We start from the raw sequence: 17941 nt of genomic DNA on the forward strand, positions 1-17941 counted from the left end.
GGTTATTAATAATAATAATAATAATAATTTTTTTTTTTCCATCTCAACTATAAAAATTATTATTAATTATTGCAGATGGAGGAGAAAATCAATTGAATTCTTCTTGTGAAATAAAGCCTCATTCGACTCCAGCAACGCTTTTATGGTTGGGAAAAAATTACGAACTTGCCGAAGGGATTTGCATACCACGAAATACTTTATATTCTCATTACGTACATTTTTGTCAAACTAATTCAATGAGTCCGTTAAATTCAGCCAGTTTTGGAAAAGTAAGTGGAAAAATCATATTGATATTCGCTAACAAAAAAAAAAAAAAAAAGAAATTTCTATGGAAAAATAATGAAAAAAAATTTTTTTTTTTATTTATAATTGAGATAATACGACAAGCTTTTCCATCGTTAACAACAAGAAGATTAGGTACGAGAGGTCAATCTCAATATCATTATTGCGGTATTGCAATTAAAGATTCATCTCCTTACTACGATACTGCATTTTCTAAAATGATATTTACCTGGTAAGTCTTTATTTTATTAATTAAAATTACAATAAACATTTTTTTTTATTTTTTACGTATAGACGAAATTCGTTCTCGTCGTTAAAACGATATTAATAATAATAATAATAATTATTAGTTTTAAAACTGATTAATTATAAACATATATATTTTTTTGTTAACAACAAAGCAGCGATGGGAAAAAAACTTTGGATAAAAACGTAAGTTTTCTTTTTTTTAACCACGACGATTTTCTTTTTTTTAAATAAAAAAATTATAATAATTTTAAGGTAAAATATAAATATGGTGGGCAAAGAGGAAATGATTATGTTTACAAACATAAATATTGTTAACCTTATACAAAACCTATTTAAAATAATACCTAAAATATTTTTATTGTGTAAAACTTTTTAAAAAAATTGTTGATCGAATCGCCATTTTGATTTTTCTTTCCAATTGTTTTTACTATTTTTAAAATAAAAAAAACATTCCCAAACAATCACTCACGTTATTTCCGGTTATCACTTATTATCATCATCATCATCAACTAACTGTTTAATCCTTAAATTTTAAAAATTTAACTTAAATGTATGGTAAACAAATTTATTTTAAAAGAATTTTCCATTATTACTATTATTATTATCGTTTTTTTTTTTTTTTTTTTGATAATTTACAGAACGCAAAAATATTTTTTTCTAAAAACAAAGGAAATGTTAAAATTTGGCCTAATTTTCCAAACATAAAAGAAATTCCGATGCCTCCTCACGTATCAGAAGAAAAAGTTAGTTCGTTTATTATTATGTATCATACGCATTGTCAAAGAATATTCGATACAATCATAAGAGGAACACTTGACGATGTATGTTTATTTTTTTTTTTTTTTGTATAATTTTACGGCTGATTGTTTTAATTTAAATATATTACAAAAAACAAAAAAAAAATTATTTAGGCATATCAATTTTTGGAACATTTTTGGCAAGGTGTTCCGTCACATTTGACTGATCTTTTAGATACAAATACTGTGGTTAACATGGTAGGAGTTTGTGATTCGATACTTTACAGAACAATAAGCAGCGTTTTCATGCCAAGTGTTCTTAAGGTGAAAAATTATTTTTTTATAATAATAATAATAATAATAATAATGACAATAATCAATCATATTTGATGTGAATATTTATTTATTTTAGAAATGTTCAGATAATTTAATTCAAATGATACGAAATTTTGCTGATAAATTGGAAAATTGGATAAATTCTGCTTTGACTGATGTTCCACAAAGTTTAAAGACTGTAAAATTAAAATGTAAATAATTTTAATAACTTTTCCCCTTATTTATTCGAGTAATAATAATAATAATAATAATAAAATTCATTCTTCTTCTTCTTCTTCTTCGTCGTATGTTATTTTACAGTGGGAAAAAGATTTTGTACTACTTTAAAACGTCAAATGATTTTATATCAACTTACACACACGGCTGAAATCGTTCTGAACAATTGCGAAATGATGAATCACATTAACAAAGATTGGAAAAGAATAAATTTAGAACCAATAACAAAACAAGCATTATTATTTACAGAAGGATCAAATGATCACATTGAAACAATTCAACAAATAAATAAATGTCGGTGATTTTTTTATTTAAAAACATGACTCGTGTCATTTTCTTGGATTTTAGTTTATATTTTGTTTGTGCAGATTGGAAAAATTTTCAAGAACTTATCGGAAGACAAGCGACAATAGAAGATTTTACGGATACGATCGAAACAATAGTTCACAGATGCATCGTGGAAATGTCGGAAAAAAAACAAATACCATTAAGAAATGTTGCGAAATCATTTATTTTACTTTGGCACGTTATTGAATCATTGATATCAAGAGATATGACTATTCATTCAGCTGCATCATTTGGTAATTATTATTATTATTCATCAATTGGAAAACTAAAAAAAAAAACTTGTGGTAAACGCCATGTTGCAACTGTTTTAAAATCATTTTTTTTAATTTCAGGTTCGTTTCATTTGATACAAACAATGTTTGATGAATATATGCATTATTTAATAGAAATGCTACATTCGGAAGATATAACAAAATATTTATTAAAAAATATAACTCTTGACGTATTACCTAATTTAGATTTAAGTTGGACAGAATATAATGATAATAATTGTTACGATGTATTTAATTCGACGTCTAATTTACGTTCTTTGGCAAACGTTTCAGGTACGTGTTAAACCTGATACGTTTATCACATATTACCTTTAATTTAATTGATTATTTTTTTTAAATTTTAGATGATGGGTTTATACAAAATGATTTGCAAAATAATAGTTTTTCATTTTATCCCAGTGAAACAGTGGATTATAATACAGATAAAAATAATATTTATACAAACGATTGTTCTTTTTTACCCAATCACTGTGTGAGTTTTATTAATAGAAAAAATTATTATTATTATTATTTATGTGTAATTAATTAATTATCGACTGAAAAAAAAAAAAAAACAAACCTCGATCGTTTGTTATAATATTATATGAAATTTTTAGGAACTACCCAACGACACAACGAGTTTAAATATAAAATATAATAATTCAACAACAACATTCGCTGAAAATATAACAAATTATAAAAATTGTGAAAATAATTGCGTTGAATTTTCAGCTGGGATTTATTGTCAGGTATTACCGTTGAATTTTAAGTAGGAAAAAAAAAGAACAATAAATTTTATAAAAACAACCGCGTTTGTTTTTTTTTTTTTTTTTTAAATTTTTGTATATTTTATTATAAAATTCGAATCGATATTATATTTGCAGGAAACTTTACAGTACAACACACATAATATACAATATCAAGATGATAATTTTATGGAGGAAGCAACATTTGAATGTTTGGGATAATTTTTATATAAATATATACTCATGTATAATATTATTTATTCTAAATTTAAAAATTTCCGTCTTTCATTATATTAAAAAAATAATACGAAAAAAAGATTTAAAAATTTTTTAATTTTAGCACAAAATATTTAGAATAAAAACAAAAGTAAAAAAAAAATTTTGAACGAAGGTTATATAATAAATTAAACATAATAAAATTTTATACATTTTTTTTTTTTTTTTGTAATATAATTTTTTCATGTGATTTTGTAAGAATAAATTAAAAAAATATTAATAAGTTTTTATGTGATGTCGTTAAAATAATTTGCTTGAAAAAAAAAAAAAATTAATTTTTATAATGTAATTGTAAATGTACAAAATTTCTTTAGAAATTATTAGCTGGACAGTAAAAAAAAAATGCTTGCGTAACTGTTAATTGCGTGTAGTAAAATAATAATAATAATAATAATAAATTTTTTTTTTAAAATGAGTTTAAAAGCAAAAATTATACAAAGAAGGATTTGCTTTTAAAAAAAAATATTTTAGATGTGTTTTTTTTTTTTTTTTAATTATTATTTGTAAACTTTAAATAATAAATATTTTTGTTATAGATTTTTATTTATTTATTGACTTTTAAAATATTTTTTTTAACGATTTTAAAAAATTAAAGTTATTAAGGGATAATAAGTTATTATTTAGTATTTGATCAAAAAAAAATTCGACTGGAACTATTTAAACTACGTTTTACTCTAAGAATCTTATTTATATTAAACTATTTATTATTAAAGGAAAAAAATTAAGTTTTTAAAGTAATTATTTATTGTTAATAGGTTTTTTTTTATTAAAATATTTACTAATAAATTTAAATTCATGAATGAAGAAAAAGAAAAAGAAACATTTTTAAATATCGAAAAACCGGAAATGGATAATTTGACTATCGATGGAAATGAACATTTTTCGAACACACGTTTAAATACATCGAAAGAAGCTTTAAAATTACCCGGAGTGCTTTGCAAATGGGAGTGATTAAAGGTTAAATCATACAATGTTAACACAAACATTTATTTAAATAATAAATAAATTGAATTACGGTATATGTTAAAAAAGTTTTATTATGTAAATTTTAATTTTTTTCATTTTTTAAAATGAGTGAGCATCGTAGTGAAATTATATAGCATGAGCAATAGTGAAATATAACTTAAAGAGGGCGGCCATTTTTAAAAATCAATTCATGAAGTGAATGATTTCGTGTAGCCCTACCCTTAAATTTACAATTTTAGTTTTTTTTTTTGAACTTCAATACATATTTCCTGTCGAAGTAATAATTTTTTTATGTTTTTAAACTTTTAATCTCAATAGTTTATGTCAATTTCATGCCTTTGACGTGTGGCGTAGATAAGTCAGCCTCTACCGTGCCTCCTAGTGTATTGTGACTGGTAAAAGTATTGTTTTTAAAAAAACTTTAAACTTAGAGTGCCTTAGCAAAAAAGTTTTTTTTTATTTATATCAAATTTGGACAGTGTAAAAAAAGAAACGATTATCGGTATTTACAAATTCTCAATTAAATAATGTTGATTTGGCTTTATTATAAGCCTCAGTAGTACTGGTCTATTGGATGGTGTTTATTTCAATTTTCTTCAAACACAAACTATGCAATTGAATTTTCCTAAATTTGTATTTTCCATTCAACTATGACTTCAAACCGATTGGTGGACACATGTTTGTAAGTTGAAATATTAATATTTTTATTAAGTATTTTTTTCAATTTTGTTGAGGTGACACGAAATGCTCTATTTCACAAATCCATCAAATTTACTGTTTATCATTGTTTTAAATCATTCGTTATGAATAATACCTTAAGTGTTATTTATAATAAAACTATATATTTAGAATAATCATTACTTTTTGAAAATTCAAGTTAAAAAAAAGAACAATTAGGGCACTGCTTCATATTGAAAAAAAAAAATTTCAGTGTTGGAATCAAAAGCATTTATTAAATATCGCTTATGAAAATTGACATTTCAGATTCTAAAGTCAATTTTTTTTTATTAGTTGTCTATTATTAGTAGCTTGATTAGTATTTTTAAATAATTTTAAATAAAAGTTTTGTAATCGTTTTCAAATCATCTCGAATTCTCTGAACCGAATAACAAATTATTATATAAAAATTTCAAAATGGTTGAAATGAATGACTTGTCTCACGACAATTACATTTGCTGTGGTGTTTCATTTTTACTCATGTTTTTCCCCCTTACTGGAATAGATCCAAAAAGTTGAGCTTTCTTTTAATTAATTCTTTAAGATTTTATTCAACCCCAAGATGGCATTTTTTTTTTTTTTTTTTTTTCAATCAATAGTTATAAATAAAAGAGAGGTGTAGTTCAAAAATTTTTATTTAGTGACTTTTACTACACCAACTTACCAGTATCAAAGTTAAAATAAAATTAAATTAAAATTTTATTGTCGTGCAACATGTGAGCACTCAAAAAAAAATTATAAAAAGTGACGAGTAGGTGTTAAAATAATAATAATAATAATAATGACATGTATGTGTTTTTATTAAAAAGAAGGAAAAAAATTGCAATTTAAATTTTGTTATACTACCGAAAAGGTTGCCCTTTTAATTTTTTTTTTTTTTTTTACTTTTATGTAAAATCTTAAACAAGAGAGTACTTTTACACAAGTTGTAAACTTTTAAACAAAGTTTTTTCATTTAATATTGATCTACTTAATTTATTATTAAGGTTTTTTTTATATTAATAGCATCTGAAAAATTTATACACTAACCCAAATTAATTTGCATTTTAAAATTAAATTTATTAATCGAATGTTATGACTCTAATAAAAATATGCTTTCACTACTTATTAAAATAACTAATAAAATTATTATTATTATTATTTTTTTGTTGGTACTATATTAATGGTTGGTACTCATATATTAACAATGCTTTGCTTTTTATTATTTTTTTCTTATTGCTTTGCTTTTGGGGATCAGATTGGTGAACAGGAGAGTGGAGCAAAGGCAGGAGCATAGTATTACTCATACTGAGGTTACTCAGAGGTAGGCAATCACAAATATTTATTGATTAATAAAAAAAATTTTTTTTTTTTTTAGGAATATATATATATATATATATATATTTAAAAAAAAAAAATTATAAAAACAATTTTAAAAGAAAAAAGTGCGTGTTGCGATTATTTAATCATCATCATTCGATTAAATGAATTTACAATAAGAAATTTTTTTTTTTTTTTTTTTTGTGCTCAAATTTAAATTGAATTTTTTTTTTAAATTCAAAGGAATTCACCGAAAGGTTGATTTTAAATGATACAGATCGTGATGGGAAAGTTTTTTCTTTTTCCTTTTTTCCTTTTTTTCTTCTTTTTCTTCTTTTTCTTTTTTCTTTTTCTTCTTCTTTTTCTTCTTCTTCAAAGTAAAAAAAAAAAATTTACTTTTAAATTCTGGTTTTAACTGCTGACAAAATGTTTCTTCCTCTTCCTTTTTTTTTTTTTTTTTTTTTTTTTTTTAATTTAATTTTCTTCGATACGTCTGGAACTTTTCTTTTTTTTTTTTTTTTCTCACTCCCTTTGAGAGAACATTTAAAAACTTTTTTTTAAAGTTAATTTAAAAAAAAAATTTTTTTTTTTTTTTTTTTTTAGGGATTATTAAAAAGAATGATAAATTTGTTAATAATTAATAATTTCTTATTGGGTATATTTAATTTATTATTATTGCATTATTTTAACTGTATCAGTACAAAATGGAGCGTTTGAAAAAAAAAAAAAAAAAAAAAAAAAATTAGGTAAATTTTAATGTCGTAATTAGGTCTAATAAGAATTTATTTCGTAACCTAATCACCCTTAAAAAAAAAAATTACATAAAATTTTCAGTAAAGTTAATTAAAAAAAAAAAACCAGGGCAGATTAAAAAAAAAAAAAAAAATTAAATACTGACCTTGGTGGGACAGTAGCAACGTGACGATCGAGTTTATTTTTTTTTAAGTAGCATGTAATACAAAAGAAAAAATCGTTAAGAAAATTTAAATACGTTTCACACACACTCACATGCACGAAAAACGTTCTCGCACCCATCATCACACGTGCAATCATACGTTGAGGTGCATGTGCACACACGTACGCACGCACACACACACAATCACATCTTCAGTTTAGCAGCTTTAATTAAAAAAAAAAAAAAAAATAAAAGATTGTGTCTGTCCGAATAGGTCGGTCGTGCATCGGTATTATTATTATTATTATTATTATTTAACAGAATAAAAATTCAAATTGGGCGTTTTCCTTTTAACATTTAATTGAATGTTCATCCGGTGTTAATGGACGAAATAATTCGATTTGGGGGGGAGGTGATGAAAAGAAAAAAAAAAAAAAATTTTTTTTAGTGACATTTTTTCGGTCATTGATCACGTTCTAATTCACACGTGTGTGTGTGTGTGTGTGTGTACGTACTTTGTAGATAATAATAATATTTGTGACTGGGAAAAAAATAAGTGTAAAAAGGTGTTGGGAGTCAATCAGTCAATCATCATCATATTATTATTATTTGTTTTTTTTTTTTTTTTGTAGACGAGTATCGCAAGACAAAGGATCCGAAATGCCACAATACGCGTGAGTATAAAAAATTAACATAATTTTCTTTTTTATTCTCTATATATTTTTCTTTTTTAATATTTTACTTTCAAAAAAAAAAAAAAAAATGGAAAAATGCTTTCTTTTTTCACTTCCGGCATTTTTGGTTGTCTATCAAAATCGTAATCAAAAAAAAAGATCATTTTTTTTAACAATCGGTAACAGTAGCCGTTTATGAGTAAACCGGAAAAAATGAATGCGCAATTTAATTTAATTTATTTATTTATTTATTTTTTTTTTGTTCAACGCCATTTTGGTTGCTTGTTGGTAATGGATACTACAACCGTGATAATAATAATAAAAAAAAAAAGAAAGAAAATTTGTCATGGGTATTGGGTAGGTAGGTTACAGAAAAAAAACTTTAAAACCGTGTTTTATTTCGCTTTAAGACCTTAAGAGTATTTTCGCTTTTTTAACTCTTTTTGCTTTGTTGTTGTTTTTATTATAGGTTGATTTTAATAATTATTAAAAAAGTGTTGGGGGTTCAATGGCATAAAATTTAATCATCATCATCATTGTAACTAACAAACATAAATAAATACAATGTAAATTCGGTAATAATCCGAAAATGATTTGAAGTTTTAATTTAAAATACGTATTCGATTGAGTTTTTTATTTATTTTCGAATTCACGAAATTTATGGATTTACATTGATAGAAAGAAAGAAAGACTTCATTCCAAAAGCAATAATTATATAAATCGAGTCAATTATTTTATTTAGAAAAAAAAAAATAAATAAATAAATAATAATTTGTTTTTTTTTTTTTTTTTTTTTTTTAATACGAAAAAAAAGTGATATGGAACAACCCAGTTCATATCCTGTGGAAATGCCTTTCCACGGCCATGGACTTGCGCATTCACATCCACCTAACGGTCACCCAGATAATTCTCCAGCATCTTCACATTTATCTTTAGCTGGTGAGGCTCCTCAGGTTGTCCGCTCTCAAAAACAACAAACGACTCAACAGGTAAAAAAAAAAAATTTCACGGACGCGCGCACTCCTTAAGAACTTTAATTAGAAATACACAACGATTAACCTTTGGGACCCACAGGTTACGACGGTGACTAAAGTTTTAAGAGAAGTACACAGAGTGGATGCAGATCAAGGATTGTATTCGGATGCTCCTCCCGTTCCCGGGGGACAGTATCAAGATATCCCATACGGTGAATACGATCGTTTAGGGGCTCAAGAATATCCAAATGTCGAATCGTATCGACCCAGTCCAGGTGGCGTATATATATAATAAGGATGCTCTAATAAGTATATAAGACACGTCGCAGTAATTTTTAACACTCATTTATCAGGTTATCAAGAATACGAACATTATCCTGGTCAAAACGCTTATCCATATCCGCCTAATCCGAGTTACAATTATCCCGAACATGCGGCAGCAACACCTAGTCCAAGCGAATCTCCTCCACAGCAGCCATTACCACCTCACGATTATTTAAGAAAACCGAGCGGATATCCGGGAGGATACGACGAATTCGATGCCAGTATTATTCCACATGCAGATCATTACAGGATAACTCCGTCACCGGGAGTACCCGTACCCCATGAAATTTACGGTAAAGTCTTTTAAGTACTTTTTTTTAAAAATTAAAATTTTTTTTCCTGGTATAAAAATAATTCTCCATACTTACTTTTTGCGTTGGTTCTTTTTACTGTCAACAATACAAAACAATTAGCTAACAAATATATCATCGTTTTCGATGTATACTTTCACCGAGTAAAATTTATAAATGAGTAGTATTACGTCACGGTAAAATACCGATTTCTATCGAGTAGTATTCAGTACAGCCGAAACGTTCGAAACGGCAAAAAAAAAGAAGTGGGGGAAACAGTTACATTTAATTTTTCACGATGTTGCTCTAATTTTTTTCGCTAATGGATTACTAACGATTGAAAGCGAAAAAGGCAGTATTCGTTACTTAGAATTATAGTGATTGATTGATTGATTGATTATGTTTGCTATTATTGATCATGTTTATTCGTAATAATGTGATAAGAGAAAATTATTTATCCGATAATTAGACATTTTGTTATATTTAAAGTTTTTTTTTTTTTGAGTTAAATTTTCACCTCAAGTTAAAGTGAACAAAAATAAAATAAAAAATGTTGTTGACAGAAAGGAAAAATAATTACAATAATATTAATAATAATACTGTTCTGTACAATACCAAGGGAAAAAAGGGTTATAATAATAATAATAATTATAAAATTATTATAAAAGGTAATTTTAAAACTTTTTTTTTTTTTATATTTTTAATTAAAAAAATTTTTAAAAAAAAAAAAAATTGAATTGAAAAATATATTGATTAGGAGAAAAAAAGGGGGAGAAAGTTGTTCCAAAATGTTTTGCTTATTAGTTTAATTGTACATTTTTTAGTAATTATTATTATTATTTTAGAATTGCGTGTTTAATATTAACCATTATTATTATTATTATTATCGTCGTCGTCGTCGTCGTTATCATCATCATTATATTAAATAAGGAAAGAAAAAAAAAAAGTTTTGAAACCTGACATTAATGTTTGTGAAAATGGCACCCGGGGTAAAAAAAAAAAAAATGTTTATTTTTTTCAATTAATTTATTATTATTATTATTATTATTATTATTATTATTTGTTCATTTTAATTTACATTAAAATTTTTGTACGTTTGAATTACATAAGTTAATTTTCTATTTAAAAATTTAAAAAAAAGAAATTTAGTAGTTGTTATTTATTATTATTATTATTTTTTTTTTCCCGTCGAATGTTTTTAATGTACCTCCTCACGAGGAGGAGGAGGAGGAGGAGGAGGAAAGAAAAAATCACGAACGTGACGCATCTGTGTGAGTGAGTGCGTGCGTGTGCGTGTGCGTAGTAAAGAATTGTTAGGAGAGTCACATTCATCATAAACATCGTCATTATTATCATTATTATCGTGGTCGTTCATTGAGGGGCCTGAGATTTAAGTTATGAAATTTATTTATTATTATTATTATTATTATTATTTATATGTTAATGTGAATTTTATTTTTTTTTCTTTTTCAATTTTAATTGTATTCTGCTTTTTACGTATTTAATAATGACAATGAAATAAATGTTTGTTACATCGATGACGACGACAGTGGTGATGATAATAATAATAATATTTTTAATGAAATTTTACTTTTATAAACCCTTACGTGAATAATTATTATTATTATTATTTTTTAAAATAAATGTTGACCGTTTTAAATATCAAATAACCTTCACCTAAATGTTTTTAAATTTAAAAATACTAATATTTCGCCATTTTTTTTTTCATATTCAAAATAGAAATTTTTTTTTGTTTATTTGTTATGTTCACCTTATAATAAAATATACATTAATGGAATTCGATTTCAGATCCCATGACAAATACTTGGAATATGACCGGAGATCCTAATCAAATTCCAACCGGTGAGAATAAATATTTATTATATAAATTTTAAAATTTGGTTCGCCATTTGTTTTTTTCCCTTTAGATTTCGGTTTCGATTGTTTTAGTTATTTTTTTAAAAAAAATTTAATTTTTTTAATATTTCTCCAGGAGAATCCGGTGGAAAACAATACGGTTACGCTCCATCGACTTACGGGCCGACCTACGGCGCAAACGGTGGCGAATCTCGCGCCTTCGAAGAACGAGTTTCTTTTCCTCTCATGGCACCGACAGCAGATGACAAACATCATTTAAGATGGAGAGATCCGAATTTAGCCGAAGTCATCGGATTCCTATCGAATTCGAACAATGTTATCAAAGCGAATGCTGCCGCCTATTTGCAACACCTTTGCTACATGGACGATCCCAACAAGCAAAAAACTCGCTCTCTGGGAGGGATACAACCTCTCGTTAAATTATTATCAATGAAAGTCCGGACGTGTGCAGAAACGCATGCGGAGCTCTCAGGTAATTTTTTTAATTTATTTTAAAAAAAAAAAAAGAGAGAAAGAAAAATGGGAAAATGGTATTATTTTTCAAATTTAATGGAATGTTGTGCAGTGTGCAGCATTTCAAAGTTTACTTTTACAATCACTTGAATATCACGAGAAAGTTACGTAAGGTAGTATAGTTTTGCTTCCTGCCTTAAATTACTTTTATTTTATGCAACGAACTGTTTCCCCGAGTTTGTTGTTATTTCCCTCCCTCCCTCCCCCCTCTCTCTTTTGCACAATGTCATTAGGAATTGTATAAATCGTGGCACTAAACAAATGCGTTGCGTGGGATCATATTTTTCCCCCCCCCCCTTCGTTTCACATTATTTGAAAATAATTATCGAATAAAAAATTTGAAACGGTCAAACGCCGCGATTTCACTCCCCACCCAATCTCGTTTTTTCCATTGAATAAATAATAAATTCCATTGTTTCATTTCAATTTCCATTGTTTCATTTTTTTTTTTTTTTAGAAATTTATCCTACGGACGTCAAAATGACGAAAACAAAAGAGTCATTAAAAACGCCGGAGGTATCCCTGCCTTAATTGGCCTCCTTCGTAAAACAAACGATGCCGAAGTTAAAGAATTGGTAACTGGCGTACTTTGGAACCTTTCTTCATGCGAGGTAAAAAAATTTTTTTTTTTTTTTTTTCTGTTTGCGGTTTTACAGTTGACGTGAGTTAAAAAATTATTATTATTATTATTTTTTTTTTTTTTATAGGATTTAAAAAGGTCGATAATTGATGACGGTTTAACCGTAATAGTTAATCATATTATAATTCCACATTCCGGATGGGATCCGACGTCTCCTGGTGACACGTGTTGGTCCACCATGTTTCGAAACGCTTCTGGCGTTTTAAGGTACGAGTGTGATTTACTTTTTTCACGTTAAATGCGTTAATAATTATTCTTATTACGTAAATTTTTTTTTTTTTTTTTTTTTTACGGTAGGAACGTAAGTTCTGCTGGTGAATATGCCAGAAGAAAATTAAGAGAATGCGAAGGTTTGGTCGATTCTCTCATGTACGTAATGAGATGCGCGATCGAAAAATCCAACATAGGAAACAAAAGTATGGAAAATTGTGTGTGCATATTGAGAAACTTATCGTACAGGTGTCAAGAGGTTGAAGATGAAAATTACGACAAGCAACCGTTTCCGGCACAACAAGCGACAAAGCAACCTGCTCAGCAGAAAGGTAAAACGATATTTAAAAACAAAAACAAAAAATTCTGGGATTTGATTCGTTCGTCGAATGAAAAAAAAAAAAAAAAAAAAAAAAAAAAATTCAAAAAGTCTTGAGATGATCAAGTTCGATATATTTTTCGTGGGAATCCAATATTTTAGAGGGATATTGATAGTTATCTCTTTTTTTAAATGCGTTCAGGACTTCATTGCAATGATTTCTTGGTAGGTGAAAATCTTGGATGTTTTGGAGCGAGCAAGAAAAAGAAAGAAAACAGCGTGACCGGAAGCGGTTCAGCCGGAGTGCCAGATTCAAAGCAAGTTTCGAGAACGCAAAGGGGTAGCGAAGCCGTCAAGGGAATGGATCTCATATGGCAACCCGAGGTTGATGAATGTTAACCGTTTTGTTGATGTATCATCTTGATCTGTTAGTGCCACGCGTTCGATTCTTATTGATTTTTCTTTTCCTTTTTAGGTTGTTCAATCGTATTTACAATTGCTTCAAAGTTGTTCGAATCCAGAAACTTTGGAAGCGGCCGCAGGAGCTTTGCAAAATTTAGCTGCGTGCTATTGGCAACCCTCAATCGAAATCAGAGCTGCCGTACGGAAGGAAAAAGGTCTTCCCATTCTCGTAGAATTATTACGAATGGAAGTGGATCGAGTGGTTTGTGCCGTGGCGACAGCACTTAGAAATTTAGCCATCGATCAACGCAATAAAGAACTAATAGGTAATTAAAATTATTTTATGTTCGCATCGTACATTTTTTCATTTTCTTCTATTATTATCTTCTTTTTTTTTTTTTTTTTTTTTTGTTGGTAAAAATGTTAATGCGGTACATTACCTCATTTCACCTGTTTAACTTATGCTCGTTAAATTTCAATAGGCTTCGCTTTTAATTTTCTAGAAGCTGTTTGTTTCCTTGAAAAAATATTTTTCCTAAAACAACAAAACGCATGCTGTACCTAAATATGTATTCCTGAATGACGTTATATCCTAAAGGTATGGATGGGTACTCTAATCGCTGTAAATATTTAAAAGGGGAATTTATTATTGACTCTGATGGTATTTTTTCCTTCAGGAAAATATGCAATGAGAGATTTGGTTCAAAAGTTGCCATCTGGAAGTCCTCAACACGATCAAGGAACTTCCGACGACACGATAGCAGCCGTTTTAGCAACGCTCAATGAAGTTATTAAGAAAAATGCAGAATTTTCAAGGTCTTTGCTCGAAGTCGGAGGGGTTGAAAGGTTAATGTCAATTACTAGGCAAAGACAAAAATACACGGCAAGAGTCGTTAAGTTTGCAGGTCAAGTTTTATTCACAATGTGGCAACATGCGGAATTAAGGGAAGTTTATAAGAAACACGGATGGAAAGAAGCTGATTTTGTTTCTAAAACAGGTTCGAACATGTTCCAATCGAACACGAAAATTTTTTTTTTTTTTGGTTTTTAATTTTTCTCCCTTTGTTTTTTTTTATGCAGTGGCAGCGAGGAATGCTGGCCCTAATTCGCCGAACAATGTAAATAGTACATTAAATAGGCCTATGGCAAGTCAAGGCGGTACGAGATACGAAGATCGAACCATGACAAGACCTCACGCCGGACCCTCAGGTTACAGAGGGGCGAGGGTACGCACGCGGTTTCTCAAATGAGACAAACATCGCAAAAGTTTAATTTAATTGAATTTTATTCAAAACTTTCTTTTTTTTGTTTATCAGGGGGAAGGTGACGAGCTTGCTATGGGTGCTATGAGCGAAGGTGAAATCGTACCTCCAACCGGAGGAGTTAGGATATTTCCTCCAGGTCCCGCCACGGTAATATCATTAAAAAAAAATTTTCCCTTATTTACCCTAAAACGACGTTTCTAATTTCCAAAACAAATTTCAGCATGCGAAACCTGGAGAGCCTCTGTATGCTCAAGTAAATCGTGAAAAGAAAAAAAATCGTCAATACGAGGGGGGAGGAGTTGAAGGTTTACCGGTAGGAACACCACAATATGAAGGCGAACACTGGCAGTACGATGAAAGAAGGCCTGCCGGAGACGCCCGTCCACCTGCCGGAGGAGATTCATGGGTTTAGAGATATATTTTACTATTAGACTTATTATGTGTTTACTTTTTTCAATTCATTTTTCTTTAATTTCCTCCTTCCCCCCCCCTCCCCCTCCTTTTTTCTTTTTTTTTAATTATTATTATTATTATTATTATTAATGAAAAACAAAGACATTAAATTATTATATCCAAAATTTTGTGGAATGTGATGATGATGACGATGATAATGTTAAGTGAATCAAATTTGATATTATAAAACGGAAATGGAAATTAATTTATAGTCATTTACTTCCGTTATTGTGAAAATAATAATAATAATAATAATATTAAAATAATTTATTATTGAAACATTCAAAAAAATAAAAATTTTTGTGAGAGTTTTTCAAACAAATTAAAAAAAGAAAAATAATTATCATCATCATTATTATTATGAATGTATTTATTATTTATAATGAAATTCGAAAAGGAAAAAAAAGTTTTGTGATTGCTTTTCATAATAGTGATAATGATGATGATGATGATGATAATTTACTAAGTAAAGCAAATTTCACACGAAAAAAATAAAAAAAGTAAAAAATGAAGTAAATTATGTAATGTAAAAAATGAAAATTGATAAATAAATAAATAAATAATTAATAAAGTGACTGAAATAATAATAATTTGAAGCAAGTAAACGAATTTATTAAAAACATTTTTTTTTTATTTTTAATTTTTAATAAATTAAATAAAGAAAATAAAAGAAAAAAAAAAGTAGGGAAAAAAAAAGTAAAAATTATGACGTTTAATACTCGTTTTAATACAAAATATAGAAATTTTAATATCAGATGTTTTTGTAGATTTAAAAATAATAAAAATAAATAATTTTTTTTTATTTATTTATGTATTGATTTTATCGTATATTTTATACATGACGAATCATAACTTATTCTTTTTTTATTTTTTATTTTAATAAAGTCACAAATTTATTAAATAAACAATATAATAATAATAATATGATTGTTGTGTCGAGTAGGATTGAATATTAAAAATGATGATGAGTATGAAATTTGCTTATTTTTATTATTATTATTATTATTATTATTATTTTAATTAACAAAAAGTTTTTTTTTTTTTTTATTTATTTTTTTTTACTTTTTTATATATAAAAATTTTTTTTTACTTTCTTTCGTTTTATGTAATTTTTCAACAAAAAAAAATTAAATTAAATTAAATTAAATAATTAAAATGAAATCAATCAGTCAATCAATCAATCAATCAATCCGCATTTAAAGGAAATTTTTTTTTTTTTTTTATCAGTGACATAAATTATATTATTTTTGCTTTTATTATTATTATTATTATTAAATGGCTGTTATTTAATTCAAGACTGTTTCTTTTCTTTTTTCGCTATGTTTTTATTGATTTTCTCATACGATTTTCCGATTTTTTTTATATAATTTATTATTATTATTATTATTATTATTATTTAAGAAGGGAATCGAATAAAATTTTTATTTACTTATGATAGATAGACAAAAAGAAAAAGAAAAGCTTTAAAAATGGCGGCTTATAAAATAATGATCGGATCTAAACATTCGTTACATATATATGCATATGTAAATGTATACATAAAAAAATTATTATTATTATTATTATTATTATTATTATTATTATTATTAAATGATGGGTATATATGTATGGTAGGATGTGGTAAGGAATGATTGATTATATTGTTCGTTTTATATGTTTTAATATAAAATGCAAGCAAACAATTTTTTTTTTTTTTTTGCGCACTTATTTTACATAACAAAAAATTTTATTATACATATATATATTTACGGTTATTATTATTATTATTATTACTTTTTCTCAACATCTTTTCATTTCATTTATTATTATTATTATTATTATTTTATTTTATTCGACAGTTAAAAAAAAAAAAAAAATTTAGGTCACGTTGTGATTTTTTTTTTTTTTGATGACCTTTTGATTTGAGAACTTTACTACTACTACTACTCCTATTATTATTATTATTATTATTATTATTATTGATAATAAATAATTATTTATGTATGTATTGTCGGATTAATTAAATTAAATTAAATTTTTTTATTTTATTTTTTTGTTTTGTATTTTTTAAGATCAAATTTGAAACGCGTTACAATTTTTTTAAATTTAAATTTAAATTTCAAATTCAATTTAAATTAACTTTAACGAAACGAAGTACTTATTAATAACTTATTAATTTCGAGAGGGAGGAGTGGAGGGGGAGGAGGAGAGGTGACGAGAGGGGCGGAGAAATAAAATAAAATAAAAATAAACGGAAACGGTTAACTACTTTTAGTTTTTTTTTTCACTTCATTATTTGCTATTAAAAAAAAAAATTATCATTATTATTATTATATAAAATTTGCTACGGTTCAAGTTTCATCACGTTGTATCAAATTTTTTTTTTTTTGTTGTTGTTTTTAAACAACAAAAGTGTTGTTATCAAAATTATCAGTTATTTAAAATAAATTAATTTTTTTATTAAATTTTTTTTTTTTATTATTATTATACGTGATCATTTTTTTTATAAATAAATAAATTTTTTGTTAATATCTATATAAATAAAAAGAAAATTTATTAATTGCTATATTATTATTATTATTATTATTATTATAAATGAGGATAAAATGGAAAAAATGATTATGTGGCCAAAAAACATGTTTTTATCTCATCATTCGACAAACTACTGGATTCTTCGTTTCAGTTTCGTTTAATGTTTGAAT

At 26.3% G+C, this 17941-nt stretch overlaps 3 protein-coding genes across 3 annotated transcripts in view; all 3 read left to right on the forward strand.

The window, feature by feature from the left end:
- The window catches only part of Phum_PHUM236330 (rfx4, putative), a gene marked incomplete at both ends in the record, with an annotated part of 2795 nt that extends 71 nt beyond the window's left edge, over nt 1-2724 (forward strand). Inside the window, 9 exons of the mRNA XM_002426049.1 lie at nt 76-269; nt 375-514; nt 684-714; nt 1170-1352; nt 1443-1592; nt 1681-1795; nt 1905-2114; nt 2189-2401; nt 2501-2724. Coding sequence (XP_002426094.1) covers nt 76-269; nt 375-514; nt 684-714; nt 1170-1352; nt 1443-1592; nt 1681-1795; nt 1905-2114; nt 2189-2401; nt 2501-2724 — 1460 coding nt within the window. The remainder of the gene's footprint in view (nt 1-75; nt 270-374; nt 515-683; nt 715-1169; nt 1353-1442; nt 1593-1680; nt 1796-1904; nt 2115-2188; nt 2402-2500) is intronic.
- A 6086-nt stretch (nt 2725-8810) lies between these two features.
- Phum_PHUM236340 (uncharacterized protein) lies at nt 8811-9597 on the forward strand (the record flags this gene model as incomplete). Its single annotated transcript, XM_002426050.1, has 3 exons — nt 8811-8981; nt 9067-9241; nt 9320-9597. 3 exons carry the CDS (start codon nt 8811-8813, stop codon nt 9595-9597), a joined length of 624 nt encoding a protein of 207 aa, XP_002426095.1.
- Nucleotides 9598-11683: 2086 nt separating this feature from the next.
- Phum_PHUM236350 (armadillo repeat protein, putative) lies at nt 11684-15219 on the forward strand (the record flags this gene model as incomplete). Its single annotated transcript, XM_002426051.1, has 12 exons — nt 11684-11930; nt 11966-11988; nt 12024-12079; nt 12429-12582; nt 12679-12818; nt 12909-13153; nt 13370-13524; nt 13616-13868; nt 14220-14540; nt 14623-14768; nt 14859-14954; nt 15028-15219. 12 exons carry the CDS (start codon nt 11684-11686, stop codon nt 15217-15219), a joined length of 2028 nt encoding a protein of 675 aa, XP_002426096.1.
- Between the last annotated feature and the right edge of the window lie 2722 nt (nt 15220-17941).

Source organism: Pediculus humanus, genomic scaffold (genome assembly GCF_000006295.1).
Source record: "Pediculus humanus corporis 1103172107607 genomic scaffold, whole genome shotgun sequence".
In the NCBI taxonomy this organism is placed as follows: Eukaryota; Metazoa; Arthropoda; class Insecta; order Psocodea; family Pediculidae; genus Pediculus; species Pediculus humanus.